Raw genomic sequence first — 16,740 nt, forward strand, 5'->3', positions numbered from 1 at the left:
CGGGTGTGTTCATTGTGAAACCTGGCCCCACCTTATCATGCGAATTCCTGAGGTCAGATGGCCCAGGATGTGAGTGGGCGTTAAGGCGTCTGGGAAGGGATCTCAAAACTGGATTATAGATGGCAGAGAGTTGGTGTCGTAAACCCCCGCCTCTGTTCAAAGATGGTCGCTCACAGTGGACATAGATGGCTTCTTTCACTCCTCTTTCAAACCATCTGTCCTCTCTGTCCAAAATGTGAACATTGGCATCCTCGAAAGAGTGTCCTTTATCCTTAAGATGCAGATGGACTGCTGAGTCTTGTCCTGTGGAGGTGGCTCTTCTGTGTTGTGCCATGCGCTTGTGAAGTGGCTGTTTGGTCTCTCCAATGTAGAGATCTGGGCATTCCTCGCTGCACTGTACAGCATACACCACATTGTTAAGTCTGTGTTTTGGCGTTTTGTCTTTCGGGTGAACCAGTTTTTGTCTGAGCGTGTTGCTGGGTCTGAAATGCACCGGGATGTCATGCTTGGAGAAAACTCTCCTAAGTTTTTCTGATACACCGGCTACATAGGGGATGACAATGTTGTTGCGTCTGTCCTTCTTATCCTCCCTCGTTGGTGTCTGGTCTTCTTTTCTGTGCCTCTTTGCTGACTTTAAGAACGCCCATTTAGGATAGCCGCACGTTTTGAGTGCTTCCTTTACATGTGTGTGTTCCTTCTTTTTTCCTTCAGGCTTAGAGGGAACATGTTCTGCCCGGTGGTGTAGGGTCCTAATTACTCCAAGTTTGTGTTCCAAAGGGTGATGGGAGTCAAAGAGGAGGTACTGGTCCGTGTGTGTGGGCTTCCGGTAAACTTCGATGTTGAGTTTGCCGTTCTCTTCAATGTGCACAGCGCAGTCCAGGAAAGGCAGACAGTTGTCCTTTGTGTCTTCCCTGGTGAACTTGATGTTTTTATCCACAGCGTTAATGTGCGCAGTGAAGGATTCCACTTCTTGTGTCTTGATTTTGACCCAGGTGTCGTCCACATATCTGTACCAGTGGCTGGGTACTCTTCCTTTGAAAGAGCCAAGAGCCTTCCTTTCCACTTCCTCCATGTAAAGGTTGGCTACAATAGGTGACACTGGGGAGCCCATGGCACAGCCATGTTTTTGTCTGTAAAAGCCTTCGTTGTATTTGAAATATGTCGTGGTGAGGCAGAGGTCTAACAGTGTGCAAATCTGATCGGGTGTGAAGTTGGTCCTGTCCTCCAAGGAGCTGTCTTCTTGTAGTCGTTTTCTGACAGTCTCCACAGCCTCCGTGGTGGGTATGCAAGTGAAGAGAGAGACTACATCAAAGGACACCATGGTTTCATCTGGATCCAGGGTAAGTTTCTGGACCTTGTCGGTGAAGTCGGTGGAGTTCTTGATGTGGTGTGGGGTGTTCCCCACAAGAGGAGCAAGGATGGTAGCAAGGTGTTTAGCAATGTTATAAGTGGCTGAGTTTATGCTACTGACTATGGGTCTGAGTGGGACAGCTTCCTTGTGGATTTTAGGAAGTCCGTAGATGCAGGGTATGGCATCCCCTGGGTAAAGGCGGTGATATGTAACATATCACCGCCTTTACCCAGGGGATGCCATACCCTGCATCTACGGACTTCCTAAAATCCACAAGGAAGCTGTCCCACTCAGACCCATAGTCAGTAGCATAAACTCAGCCACTTATAACATTGCTAAACACCTTGCTACCATCCTTGCTCCTCTTGTGGGGAACACCCCACACCACATCAAGAACTCCACCGACTTCACCGACAAGGTCCAGAAACTTACCCTGGATCCAGATGAAACCATGGTGTCCTTTGATGTAGTCTCTCTCTTCACTTGCATACCCACCACGGAGGCTGTGGAGACTGTCAGAAAACGACTACAAGAAGACAGCTCCTTGGAGGACAGGACCAACTTCACACCCGATCAGATTTGCACACTGTTAGACCTCTGCCTCACCACGACATATTTCAAATACAACGAAGGCTTTTACAGACAAAAACATGGCTGTGCCATGGGCTCCCCCGTGTCACCTATTGTAGCCAACCTTTACATGGAGGAAGTGGAAAGGAAGGCTCTTGGCTCTTTCAAAGGAAGAGTACCCAGCCACTGGTACAGATATGTGGACGACACCTGGGTCAAAATCAAGACACAAGAAGTGGAATCCTTCACTGCGCACAGTAACGCTGTGGATAAAAACATCAAGTTCACCAGGGAAGACACAAAGGACAACTGTCTGCCTTTCCTGGACTGCGCTGTGCACATTGAAGAGAACGGCAAACTCAACATCGAAGTTTACCGGAAGCCCACACACACGGACCAGTACCTCCTCTTTGACTCCCATCACCCTTTGGAACACAAACTTGGAGTAATTAGGACCCTACACCACCGGGCAGAACATGTTCCCTCTAAGCCTGAAGGAAAAAAGAAGGAACACACACATGTAAAGGAAGCACTCAAAACGTGCGGCTATCCTAAATGGGCGTTCTTAAAGTCAGCAAAGAGGCACAGAAAAGAAGACCAGACACCAACGAGGGAGGATAAGAAGGACAGACGCAACAACATTGTCATCCCCTATGTAGCCGGTGTATCAGAAAAACTTAGGAGAGTTTTCTCCAAGCATGACATCCCGGTGCATTTCAGACCCAGCAACACGCTCAGACAAAAACTGGTTCACCCGAAAGACAAAACGCCAAAACACAGACTTAACAATGTGGTGTATGCTGTACAGTGCAGCGAGGAATGCCCAGACCTCTACATTGGAGAGACCAAACAGCCACTTCACAAGCGCATGGCACAACACAGAAGAGCCACCTCCACAGGACAAGACTCAGCAGTCCATCTGCTTCTTAAGGATAAAGGACACTCTTTCGAGGATGCCAATGTTCACATTTTGGACAGAGAGGACAGATGGTTTGAAAGAGGAGTGAAAGAAGCCATCTATGTCCACTGTGAGCGACCATCTTTGAACAGAGGCGGGGGTTTACGACACCAACTCTCTGCCATCTATAATCCAGTTTTGAGATCCCTTCCCAGACGCCTTAACGCCCACTCACATCCTGGGCCATCTGACCTCAGGAATTCGCATGATAAGGTGGGGCCAGGTTTCACAATGAACACACCCGAAACTCTGGCTGATTGGGACCCACACCCAGTTTCACACCTTGGCTCAGGCGATTAGAAGATCATCAGGGGGTCCTTTTGTCCCTCTGTGGGGGGATACTCCCACTAGGTTTATATCTGGGACTCTCCACCATTTGACCTTAGAACTGAAGAAGCTTCTCGGATGAGAGGTGAAACGTCTTCAAGTAAACTTAAAGAAGTCCAGACGCTTTTCTTTGCAAGCTCCTTTGACTACGATGACCTGGATGACTGAGAACCTTCACAGACATATACAGGTCATCGGATGTTCAAGATGGGCTTTACGTTTACCAACAACTGCTCACACTGTCAAACCAATACACCAGACAATTATATCCACGCTCTTTGGTTCTGTCCACCAGTTCAGAAGTTTTGGCGCGAGATATGTGAAGACTTATCAAAGTGTCTGAAATGTAACGTTCCAACTTCCCCTTTAGTGTGTTTGTTGGGCAGCTTAGATTATGTCACTACAGAAAAGAATATAGCCCATATGGTTTTCACTGCCCTATGCATAGCCAAGAAAACAGTCCTCATGAACTGGAAAAATAAAAATAATCTTAATTCTAACCAATATAGAAATTATCTAATAGATTACATTAGTCTTGATACAGCCTCTGCCACCACATCAGATCAATTGCTCTGGGCTCCTTTGATCAGCTCCATCACCTATTGGGGTAGGGGGTCATAGTTTGGTCCCACCTTCATTGTTGTGATTGGTGTGAGGGTGAGGACAGGCTTGGGGTGTCGGGGGATTCCCCAGAAGCGTCTTCCTTGGAGGGCTCAACCCGGGGTTGCAGTCATGGCCTGTTAAGGGCTCTGCTGGCTCTTAGGTGATGGTTTCCTCGTGGCTGCGTGCAGCGGGGCTAGGGGATGGTCTGTGCTGACGGACATGGGTTACTGACCTGGGAGCCTGGCTGTCCCTGGGTGGGTCCGGGGCAGGCGGGGGGTTCTGGGGGTGCTCCGTCTCCGGGCTGGGGCCCTGGCTGGGCCTTAGGGCCTTGGGAGCTTGGATCTTGGTTGGTGTGTCACCGGGGTTGTGGGCGGGTGGGTGTATGGGGGCTCAGCCCTGGCGCAGGATGCCACCGGTGCATCGAGCCACCTGGTGGGCTCTTCAAGTAGTGGGGGAGGCTGTTACATCTTGCAGGAGGTCTCCTCTCTCCAGGAACTGACTCTGCAGGTGGAGAGAGATATAGGAGAGGTGGAGGAAGAACTCAGCCTGGGTGTCTATTGTCTTGTGTAGTCTGGAAGATAAGTGGATGATGGGGTGGGTGCAGTTTTCTCTGTGGTGGGGTCGGGTGGGCTGCCCCGGGCTCTGTGGGGCCGGGCGGCGCTGCTGAACTGGGCCCCCAGTCCGGATGGGCCTGGGCCCCCTTTCCCTGGTGGGTTGCAGAGTGTGGGGGTGCCTACTGGGGTCAGCGGCGGAGCTGGCCCCAGGGAGGGGCCACTTGCCCCTCCCTTCCTTCCCTCCCCATCTCCAGCTGCCTCCCTCTTCCCGCTCCACCACAATCACCCACACATGCAGGGCCTTAGGGCAAAGGTGTGTCACCAGGGTGCAGGGGAGACACCCCCCCCCCTCTGTCCCCTTCTGGCTGCCTGTGCCTCAATTTTATCCCACAACTTAGACATTCACATTACTCACACTCTCATAACACATACATATCGGACCTTGGGGGTGGGCACGCTACACGTCGTCCAGAAGACCATCAGGGTGTACACCTCACTCCTGGCATCGTTGCCCACCTCTCAATTTTAAATACACGTATAGATTGAGGGCTATCAGGAGGGGCTATGCGCTTACCTGCTGCTCTCTGGCAGGTAGCTCCATGCCCCCCTGGGTTTTTAATGCACCTTAGGACACACATGCATCAACACTACATATGAGCGGGCGGAGGGAGGTTTGGAGTCTTCACACACCCCCGTTCTCTGTTGCCTGTTGGGGCGGGGGGGGCTGGGAGGAGGAGTTGGTCATCCAATTGGGGTCTGGAATGTGGGGCCTCCCTGCTGCTGCGGAGTCGGGGCCGTCTGCTTCTCTCCACCCCAGGGAAGAGGGTAACACTACCTGGGTCTGGTGCAGTTTCCCCCTCCAGGGGCAATGGTAGCTAGACCTGGGGTATAGAGCACGCTTGGGGAGTGTGATTGTGTGTACAGTGTCTATTTATGTCTGTCTCCATGTTGGGTGAGTGCTGAGTAATTGCATATGAGAGCATGGTGGGAATGGATGTTTGTATCTGTGTGTGCCTGTTTGTTTGTGTGTATATGTCAGGTTGGGTATCAGACGCCACCTCTCTGGGGACATCTCAGGCCCTCAATGGTATGGAGGCCTATCTCCCCCCCACCACTCCCCCTGCCAGTGGCAGACGCCCTCAGACATCGGTGCATTGGTGGTTCTTTGTGTCCGGGGACGGGCGTCCAGGTACCCACCGTCTCACTCCTGGTGGCTGCTTGTCGGGGCCTGGAGCCTGGGGCTCGCTCGGGCTCCTTCGGGCGTGGGGTACCCTCAGCCTCTCGGCCTGGGGCTCGGTCACTCTGGCACAGCTGGCTGCCGGCGGAGCTCACGGGCACGTCACTGCAACCCCCCCTGGCTTCTGCTCCGCAGCTGCTGAGCGACCCCTCATCTGGGGCTCTGCTCAGTTCTTTCCGGGATAGTGGCGCGGTTGCCCCTCTGTTGGTCTTCCTTGGTCTCCTTTGCTCTTGGGGCCTCTGGTGGCCTTGATCTCCTCCACACCTGCTTCATGCCCAGAAGGACGGGGCTATGGCTCCCCACACCCTCTAGCAGATCATTACATGAAGGAACCTTTTAAATACAAGCTCGCTCACGCTCACAGGTGTACAGACGGGTTCTCACAGACACAAACTGCACCCTTTTTGGCTCTTACCTCAATGCACACTGTGCGCTGTCGATCTTACGTGCTGCACAATAATATTTAATATTTAGTATTTACTGTTATATTCACATAGATCATTGCGATGATGTTGTTTATTATATTGCTCTCTTTTTTTGCTTGTTTTCTCTTTTTTCTTTCTCAACAGGTGATCCAGGTGATTGATATATGTATTTTTTGTCTGTTTGTTTTGTTGGTTTTTGGTTTTTGCCCTTTATCACCGTCCCTTTTCCCCTCTCTTTTTCTTTCCCTCTTTCTTTCTCCCTTTTCTTTTCCCCAGTCAAGTCTGTCCCATGTTCAGCAAATGAAAATAAAATAAACAATAAAAACAAAGGTGAATCAAATAGACCAATACGGCAAGGCTGGGATGGTCCATTTGGTAAAGTAAATCCGTTGGGCATCTTTTTTTGCCTTTAGACAACAATTCTGATGGCAAAAGAACGAAACGGGACAGGAAAAAAAATAAAAAATAAAAAAGACTAAAGACTGTTTCCAGTTTGTTTCCACCAACAGACTGGAAGTCTTTAGTACCCCACAGAGTAAATGAAAAATCAAAATATGTCATCCATAAACAGCATATTATCTGCAGTAGAAGATGGGATCTGCACAGACACCCAAGCTTGGAGAAGCAGCCAAGAGAATGAGTTAACCAAACACTTCTGAAAAGCTAAATGGAGTTTAGCCATTTAAAATGGGCTCACCTGTGGACTAATGCATTGATATGTCAAAGTCACCCAAAACGCACAAACTGACTGACGGAGTAGTGGACTAGCAGCTTCAGTGTTATTTGAGGTAGAATTGATGTTCCAGTTCTCCGTTTCTTTTTTTTTTTTTTTGCATTTTGTTTTGTATTGTTTCTTTTTTCAGTGGGCTTTTTTAAGGTGTTTTAAATATGTTGTATGGCTGCCTACGTTCACAGCAGTAAATTGCTTTATCTATTCAACAACTCCATCAGACTGGAAACCTTATAAGTGATGCATACTGTAATTCTTCCCACCCTCCTGCCCTTTGGTTAAGATCATCGTCATACTGACAGACATTTGGCAGTGAGTAACCACTAGCACGTGTTCTTCATTTGTGATATCCAAAGCAAGTGTTTGCTCATGGTAAACCAATAAGATGAACTGCCTCACTGATCTTGCACAAACTTTATTTGTTGTTGATGCAACAAAAATGTCTTGTTACTTCAGATACTTTTGTAGTAGAAAAGAAAAGTTTTTTTTCCCAGTGTTCCTGTGGTTTCACCCTCGAGTCTTCCAACTGGCAGCAGTAAGAAAGCTGTAGTGCTGAAGAATGCTGAAGAATCCTTTTCTATATTCATAAAAGTCATAAAGTCAAAGCCATTTAAAGTGCTCCCACAAAAACAGGTGATATACAAAATGAATAAAGGTCCCCAGTATACATAGGTTACATAGGAAAAGGCTTTGAGTCATTAGGCTGATAGTCTTGTCAGAGTCATATTTCTGAGACTTTGATTAAAGATTTTGTTGTGAAGAATTTAGGGGTATTTAACATTGACATTAAAAAGTAGGAAATTTTTATTTGCGTTTAAGAAAATAACCTTTAAGTTTTAGGGCATGCTTTGGACAATTTGAAATGAATTAGTTTGGGATGTTTGCCTTAACTCCAATATTGATTTGAACTGTGTTGATCCAAACTTGAAACCAGTCTTTGGCCTTGACTGTTACCTCATTGAAATTTCTAGCTTGCAAAAATACAATTTTACGATCAGTCATTTAGGTAGAAAAGTGTTTCTAGCCCTCTTCATTTGACTATTATAAAATATGTAATAATTCTCAGTGAAAGCAGTGTTCTGAGTAAAGGTGTCTGTTTTCACTTTTAGGATACTTCACCAACGCCAGACTTGGAACAGAGTTTGCGTTCAGCCTCCAGTGTAGATGAGCTGATGAGTCTCATCTATCCTTCATACTGGGCTGCTGTGAAGTGTAAATCCAAACTTTCTGCTGCTGCATCTTCATCCTCCAAACTCTCCCAGCAGTCACAGGTCCGTCAGCTTAGGCCACTGGGTGATACAGAAGAGCCAACATTTGCTGCTGTCTACCTCAACTTGGATATCCTGAAAAGTATGTTTATGTTTTGTTTATTATGTTCTTTCTTCAAATTCTACTTCTTAATTCTTTCAGTTTCATAAAGAGGAGAGTGAGTCTTCTTTGATTTTGGATCATCTAGAATTACTATAATTAAGCTTTAGTGAATGTATCCAGTTCTAAATGTAATCCAAGGCCCGTGCTCATTTGAGATTGAATGAGTCAACTAGGATTTGACATCTTGCACAGAAATCATAGCCACTGTAATAAAACTAAAATGTAACTATTCAAATGATTGTTATTAGGTCTGCTTTTCTCTCCACAATATACATGATAAATACTACATTAGGAAGAACAACAAGTCACTGTAACAGTGGTCTGACTGTCTCTCTGTGTGCAGGTATAGAGTCAGAATGGAGGAAGACTCAGTGTTCTCCCAGAGAAGTGTGTATTGATGTGGGGAGAGAGTTTGGTGCTCCTACCAACGTCTTCTATAAGCCACCATGTGTGTCCGTCTACAGATGTGGAGGATGCTGCCACTCTGAGGACAAACAATGCAGGAATATCTCCACTGGTTACCTCAGCAAAAATGTAAGCACATTGTTTTATATCTTTTAAAATGTTTCCTTCTATTATTATTATTGATAAGCATTAGTAGTCCCCAGTCAACACACCTTAAGACCACTTTGTCAGTGCAGCCCAGGGTGGCTGTGGCTACAATGTAGCTTGCCATCACCAGTGTGTGAATGTGTGTGTGAATGGGTGGATGACTGAATGTGTAAAGCGCTTTGGGGTCCTTATGGACCAAGTAAAGTGCTATACAAATACAGGCCATTTACCATTTAAGACTGTCTACAATGTTTGGACACAATAGACAGATTCAGGACACTGATAGTGATTTAAAAGCTTTATTGAGCACTAAGTTAATGGCCTTGGGAACCGGTGGGCAGCATGGAAGTGCTATCTGTGAGAGAAAAGAGGCAAGATTACTCCAGGTCAACGTTGGAATGAAAATGTTGTCAGAGGACAAAGGAATGGAGTTATCCTCGGGGAGGTCCAGGTTTGAGTCAATGGGGGAGTCTGGTTGGCTGGTGGATTACTCTGCCTCTCACCCTGTGATAGACTAGAGCACCCCCAAGGATAAGCAGAAGAGAATGGATGAATGGCAAAGCATGTAGTGCCAGACAGTGGGCAGTCAGGTGAGGGAGGTTGATGATGGCTACTGAGCTCTTCAGACAAGCAGGTAAATCAGAACAGCAGATGAGCTTGATTTCAGGAAACGAGGAGCTGTGGAACAGACTGAAACAAGGAGTTAAGGAAAGCTGTGAAGTGATAACAGGTTTTCATCGGGATCCACATAGTGCCAAAGGAGGTTAAATGATCTGATGGAATTCTGCCATCTACCCAGTAAAGTACTGTACTCAGATTCAGCAGAAGTGCAAAAGTCATCAGTGCGGTCACAGGGCAGGCTGAGATGACAGCTTCAGCCATGACTCTGCCTGCGGAGAACAACAAAGGTATGGAAGTACAAGTGTGGAAATAGACAAAAACAAAACCCAAATCCTTTGAGCTGCTTGTATAATGACAGTTTTCTTTCATACAAAAATAACTGAAAGTTAAGGTTTTATTATACAAATTTTATAATAAATCACAGATTATCCCGTATTGTAGTTTGTCGCTGCATTTTTGGTTTTTTACTTTAAACCTGCTTTCATAATGAAGAAATAAAGCCTGGTGAATCCAGTTTTAACTGGTTCGTTATTTGGTGGCATTTCTGTGTTAACATCAGGTACATCTTAACCTGCTTCTATGTTCTATGTTTGTGTATTGTCAAGGGGCAACTAGGCAGGAGGCACTCAATCGAAAGGTTTACTGAGGACAGAGTGAAGATAAACCAATAATTCAAACACAATAATAATATAGCAAAAGTCCTGATTCCACAGGGCCTCATGGCGACACTCCAACCTTGTCGGGATGCCTACGGTGGAATTCCCTGACTATCTGCGACACCCAGGAGTGTTCTTTTGGACCATAACCTTCCCAGTCAACTACATATTGGAAGCCTCTCCCACAGTGTCTGGGATTCATGTTACAGGGAAGGCTGGCTGGCTGTCATTGAACTGGGCTCGTGGGGGGCCTAGACATAACAGAGTGGTTTTTACTGAGAGGCATGGAAAAATTTATGAATCGTCATGTTACAAGGCAGTTTCAGGTGAGCAGACACTGGGTTGGTCATGGATTTAATTTCAAAAGATCCAACGAAGTTGAGAGATCATTTCTTTGACTCAGTATGCAATGAAACATTTTTTGGTAGAAAACCAATTTCTGACCTGGAGGATATGAAGGTGCGACTGTGGTGAAGGTGGTGCTGCATGGAAGGGACAGAGAGCTCACCTTTTGTAGTGGGGAATAGTGGAAGTTGATGCCCAAGTGATGATTCAAATGGGGACCGTCCAGTAGCCGAAGTGACACAGCAAAAGCTGGCTTCCAGCTCCTGATTTACTCACTCAGTTTGACACTTACTCTGAGGATGAAAGACTGACCTGGCTGCAATTGCTGAACAGTGTTGTTTCTATACCTGCGAGGTGAACCAGGGCCAACAGTCAAAGATTATGTCCAAGGGGATGTCGTATAGCCAGAGTACATGATCAGTGAGCAAGTGGGCAGTGTTTCTTTCACTTAACAAACATCTCTAAACTGCGACATATGGTCTCGTCAGCTGAACTGGAAAAACTCATTCATGCATTTGTGTCATCGCGTTTAGATTACTGTAATTCCCTGTTTACCAGCTTGGATAAATCATCTCTCTCTCTCCTCCAGGCAATACAAAACGCAGCAGCCAGACTACTAACTCGTTCTAGCAAGCGTGCTCACATTACTCCCATCTTATATTCTTTACACTGGCTACCAATAGAGTTTAGAATTTGTTTTAAAATTCTTGTTTTATCATACAGAGCATTAAACGGCCCCAGATTATTTATCCAAGCTTCCTACAAAATACACTGCTGCTCGTCGTCCCCGCTCACAGACTCAGAGTCTGTTGGTTGTTCCCGAACACGACTGAAGACAAAAGGGGATAGAGCCTTTCAGTCTGTTGCACCAAGGCTGTGGAACAGTCTACCACCACAGTTACGTTTGGTTAACTCTGTGGATTCTTTTAAAAAGCAGTTAAAAACTTTTCTATTCAAACAAGCCTTTTGTTGATCTACGTATTTTATATTCTTCACATTATTTAACTTATATTTGACCTTTTACATTGTGCATAATGTCTATTGATTGTACTTTTTATTTTAATCTTTGTGTACAGCGCATTTTCATGTTTTCTGAGCTAAGCTTTGTGAATTGAGAGGATCCTACAAACTAACTCTGAGTCCATGTTAATTGCTGATTTGTTCTATCAAGGGACCACTAGGTCAGCAGGACTCAATTGCAGAATGTTTATTTACAAGGTGAAGGTAAAGCACAATCCAAAACACAAGAGCAATATCAGGGATGGTCCTGATTCCACAGGGCAAGGTTCTCCAAGGGTCCAGTCTCTCCACAGAATCTCTCTCACAAAAACAGATCCACTCACCACTCTCACTAACAGTTTTTGCCACAGGAATCTGTGCACAGGTAGACAGGGGTATTTATTTTAGAGAAAAAGACGACCAGAGTGATCACAGATGACAGAACGGGGGCCTCACTAACTGTTAGTTCTCCAATGATTCTGCAAAGATGGTAGAATCCCTTAAGTAGTGGCAGCCAAGCAAGGTTATCAGGAACAGGTGTGTGATCACTCCAAGCTGTGTGTAGATCGAGGGGGGGAACCTGGCATGAGTCCCACCCCTGCGCAAAAACCAATACATGCACACACACACACATAGAGGAGAGGAGAGAGCTTTAAGAGGAGGTAAGCCAGCACAGAGACTGAGGGACCAGATGAAGTTAGACTGATTCTTATATAGCGCTTTTCTGCTCTACTTGAGCACAAGCTTTATAAAACTTGCCTTGATAATTTTTTTAAGTAAGTCCTTTCCATCTAACATTAGCACATGTTCATACTCCAGTGGATGTATCAGAGAGCAACCTGGGGTTAGTATCTTGCACACCCAGATTAGGAGCAGCCCTGGATTGAACCAATCATTTCCTGAGCTACAGCCACCCCAACTTTTTTGTAATCTCTTGCTTTTAAGCAGTAGTTCTCCAGGTTTTCTGGACCTTTAAAATGTTTTCTTTTGATATTGGCTGCTTTTCCATTTTCAGTCATCCTAACCCCACTTAAGAATGATCTATGAATCATTCAGGCATAAAAAAGTACCTGATTCAAGGGATAAACCAGTGTTGTGTCTATACATGAAAGACAAGTAGGCAAAAAAACATTTTTAGCCAATTTGCTACTAAGGGCCTCTCACTAAAACACATTTGTTCCCATTTCTTTAATTGAATCTTGGAAAAATGCAAAACATAACACAGCTTGATAGGCATAAAATAGTCATATTCAAAGCGCTGTTACCCCAAACCTTGCCAGCATGGTATAAGGTGTGAATTTAAAAATAGTGAGGAAATTGAAAAAATGCAAAAACGTGGTAGGCCTAAAAAATATCTAAAGTAGATGAATAGTATCTGAAAGTCATGGTCTTAGTAAAAAGGAAAAACTCCAGCAAAAACCTTACATAGGAACGGAGAAATCTGGGAAACTGAAACCGAGAATCTCATATTTACAGGAAAACAAAAGGGAGAAGAAACTGAGGTATGCCAAAGAAGAACTGGACTTAAAATCAGTGGCAGCAGGTTGTATGGAGTAATGACTGAAAAATATTCCAGCCACTCACTTGTGGTTTAGGGCTGTATTTCAGCCAGCAGTGTTGGGGATCTTGTCAAAACTGAGTATTGTCATATTTGGATCCACTTCCATCTGGAAAGTGTGTGATTTGTTTTTTTTTGTTCTTTTGTAACGTGACAGTGATCCCAAACATACTGCCAATACATTAATAGCATATTGATGGACCTTAACATTATTTAAGCAGTGCAGGATCATCCTGACAGGGATCGAAACCAAAAGTCAGCCAACATCCAAAGAAGAGCTTTCAAATGTCCCTCAAAAAGACTGGAGAACTGTTTTCATTGCATATGCCAGGAGTGTGTAGGAAACAAGCTTTCATAGCCAGCTGTTGCATCTCTCTCTCTATCTCTTGTGCGTAGCAGACAAATGTTTTCTATTCTGCATTTCCCCGTCGAGGGCAATAAACCTGTGGATCTCATTTCTTCCATCTTCTTAGAATGACATCCAGAGTGGCTTGGGTCAGCATAAGATATTTTCTCAGATTAACCTGTTCTTATTGATTATTATAGAAATCGATTATGCATTGATTATGGTAGGGTAGGTGGAAGATGTCAACCAGCCTTTTGGGACATTTACAAAGTGACTTGCTTAATTATTCAGTACCACTGTTAAATTAAAAGACACTCAGGACCAGATATGGGCAGCAACGGGTTACTGAGTTTTAGTCTGTAAAAAGTGACAAAAACATTAGTGTCTGCTGTACACTCTGCGTGGGAAGAAAACTTGTTTCTAAAGTGAAAAATTAAACTTCAAATCTGAGCGAGCACCCTGCACGCTGCCACGGGAATGTGACGTTCACAGAGAAACCCCCGGATCCCCCCACTGACATGACCACACCGGGCAAACCTCCACCGGCCCCACTCCTGCTAAACAGGTGACAATAGATTTAAGAGTGACAGGACTCAGTGCCGCTGAGTCTTTGATTTTATTTATTTTTTTGCTGTGTTTTACTTGCATCTATTTGAAAGAGTGAGTGTAAACACAAAAACATTATTTTATTTTATATGCTGGAATATGCAGAACATAGGTTTAAACGTTAAACACATTTCTTCAAGTCAGAGACTGTTGCATATAATTTATTTTTTTCCTTGATGCAAAGTTAAAAGATTCAAATTAACAATTTTTTTTTTAAAGAGGCTTTTTCTTTTGATTCAGTTTTATATACTCGAATATGCAGAAAAAATAGAACTGGGTTGAAAGGTCTATTGCTTTATTATGTATTCAGGTTGTGTATCATGCTTTTTAAAACTAACTAAGTAACTAGTTACTTTTGAAAATAAGAAATCAGTAATTAGTAACTAATTACTATTTTCAAGTAACTTGACCGACACTGCTCAGAACACAGACAGCTGTGACAGATAACAATGATGTTTCGCATGGAGAATGCACACAAGGAGCCGAGACATGCAAGCAGTCGTTCGAGGCTGATGTCTCATATAACATGATAATGTTTCATTTGGAGTAAAGTAGATGGTACTGCTTGCTGCTGATCCAGGCCAGTGTTTCAAAAATGTGGAAGTTGTACAGATTAGATTATGTTGTCTTTAAACATTTCCTGAAGAGGCAGATCATGCAGTATGTAGTTCTCTAGCAGCTGGACAAGGAGCAGAGTGCAAAACATTAGAACACCATGAGGACATGCACAGCTAAGCACATGATGAGACTGTACAGGGTGGGCCACTTATATGGATACACCATAATAACATGGGAATGGTTGGTGATATTAAAGTCCTGTTTGTGGCACATTAGTATATGTGAGGGGGCAAACTGGGTGGTGACCATGGTGGCCATTTAGAAGTCGGCCATCTTGGATACAACTTTTGTTTTTTCAATAGGAAGAGGGTCATGTGACACATCAAACTTATTGGTAATGTCACAAGAAAAACAATGGTGTGCTTGGTTTCAACGTAACTTTATTCTTTCATGAGTTATTTACAAGTTTCTCTTTGTTCACAGCCATTGACATGTCAATGGATGTGGGTCCATTCTTCATTATGGTAACCTCAAGGCCACTGGATATTTGAAATTGCTACATGATGATGTGTTTCCCTCTTTATGCACTGAAGCTGGCACATTCCCTGAGTTTTTCCAGCAAGATGGTGCACCACCACATTATGGGTGCCAGGTCCGAGCATTCCTAGATGAACAGTTTCCTGGAAAGTGGATTGGTTGTCGTGGGCCAGTTGAATGGCCCCCAAGGTCTCCCGATCTGACCCCCTTAGACTTTCATCTTTGGGGTAATCTGAAGGCAATTGTCTATGGTGTGAAGATACGAGATGTGCAGCACCTGAAACTACAGATACTGGATGCCTGTGCTGGCATTTCTCCTGCGGTGTTGCTATCAGTGTGTGAAGAGTGGGAGAAGAGGGTTGCATTGACAATACAACACAATGGGCAGCACATTAAACACATTTTATAAGTGGTCAGAAACTTGTAAATAATTCATGAAAGAATAAAGTTACGTTGAAACCAAGCACACCATTGTTTTTCTTGTGACATTACCAATAAGTTTGATGTGTCACATGGCCCTCTTCCTATTGAAAAAACAAAAGTTGTAACCAAGATGGCCGACTTCTAAATGGCCACCATGGTCACCACCCATCTTGAGGAGTTTGCCCCCTCACATATACTAATGTGCCACAAACAGGACTTTAATATCACCAACCATTCCCATGTTATTATGGTGTATCCATATAAATGGCCCACCCTGTATGACACATTTTGTGTTAAAGTATGATGATTTTTTTTCACGTTCACACTCTGCAATGCCTCTCAGGGGAAATTCTACTCTGTTTCTTTAAATACATATTGCTGTATCTTTATACTTTAACTGGAGGAGGTAGCAGACCTTTATTAGAATTAGGATTTTTATTCTAATTGACATTATTAAATGAGCATAATTGGCCATTATTTAGTACAAAGCCACTTTGAGGTTCTCCTATTTATCTTGCTGAAGTCACTACACTACATTGCTAATAGGTCTCAAATATCATAGTGGATAATATTTCTTAACAGGGTATTTTGTTGTGTTCTATTTGTGTACCTCATGCAACAAAAGTTAAACTTGTTTAAATAACAACAACGCCACAAACTACTGAATCAGACGTCACCACTGAACTAGCACAGAACACAAAATGTACATTCAAATGTTGTATATAGCACTGTGTTGTTGAGTTTGTTATCCTAAAGCTTTCAGCAGGCATCATTAGCGGCCCAGCTTTCACTACATTTTTACTTATATATGCATGTTGTATCTAATTAGACACATTTCTTAGATGTTCAGTGATTTTAAGACTGCTGCTCTGTACTTCAATTCCTACAAAATCACAAATAATATATTTTTTCTTTTTTATTGTAGCCTTTTCATTTTGTGGGATGCAATAAACACTAGGGATGGGTATCGTTTAGGTTTTATCCGATACCGGTGCCAAACCGGTACTTTTGAAACGGTGCCGGTGCTTAAACGGTACTCAAACCGGTGCTTAGCGAATGGAGAACACCAACTTTGTCCAAAAACCTCTCATGTTCAGCTGTTTTTTTGTAAAAAGATAACAATGTTAGCCTTTTCTGCAGCTATGGGGCATATATGGCATCACTCTTGGCTGGAAGCAGTGCTTAAACAATGGAAAAAACACAAACTTTATCCAAAAACCTCTCATGTTTAACTGTTTTCCACTTTTTCTTTGGTCATTTTAGCCTTTTTGGCCAGGGTGAAGGGAGCATCTGCCATCAAACAAGAAGACAGCCGCATGTAGCTATGATGATGTTTGCTAGTTCACCTTACATGCATTAATGTAATAACGTGGTTAGCCTACTCAACGTAAATTACACACGAACAACATTACG

General features: G+C 44.1%; 1 protein-coding gene across 1 annotated transcript in view; it reads left to right on the forward strand.

Moving 5' to 3' along the window:
- vegfc (vascular endothelial growth factor c) overlaps window positions 1–16,740 on the forward strand; it is an 87,340-nt gene that overhangs the window by 26,126 nt on the left and 44,474 nt on the right. The window contains exons 2-3 of the mRNA XM_084932340.1: window positions 7,865–8,105; window positions 8,470–8,660. Coding sequence (XP_084788466.1) covers window positions 7,865–8,105; window positions 8,470–8,660 — 432 coding nt within the window. The remainder of the gene's footprint in view (window positions 1–7,864; window positions 8,106–8,469; window positions 8,661–16,740) is intronic.

Source organism: Perissodus microlepis, chromosome 6 (genome assembly GCF_051167445.1).
Source record: "Perissodus microlepis isolate ML-2025 ecotype Zambia chromosome 6, ASM5116744v1, whole genome shotgun sequence".
In the NCBI taxonomy this organism is placed as follows: domain Eukaryota; kingdom Metazoa; phylum Chordata; class Actinopteri; order Cichliformes; family Cichlidae; genus Perissodus; species Perissodus microlepis.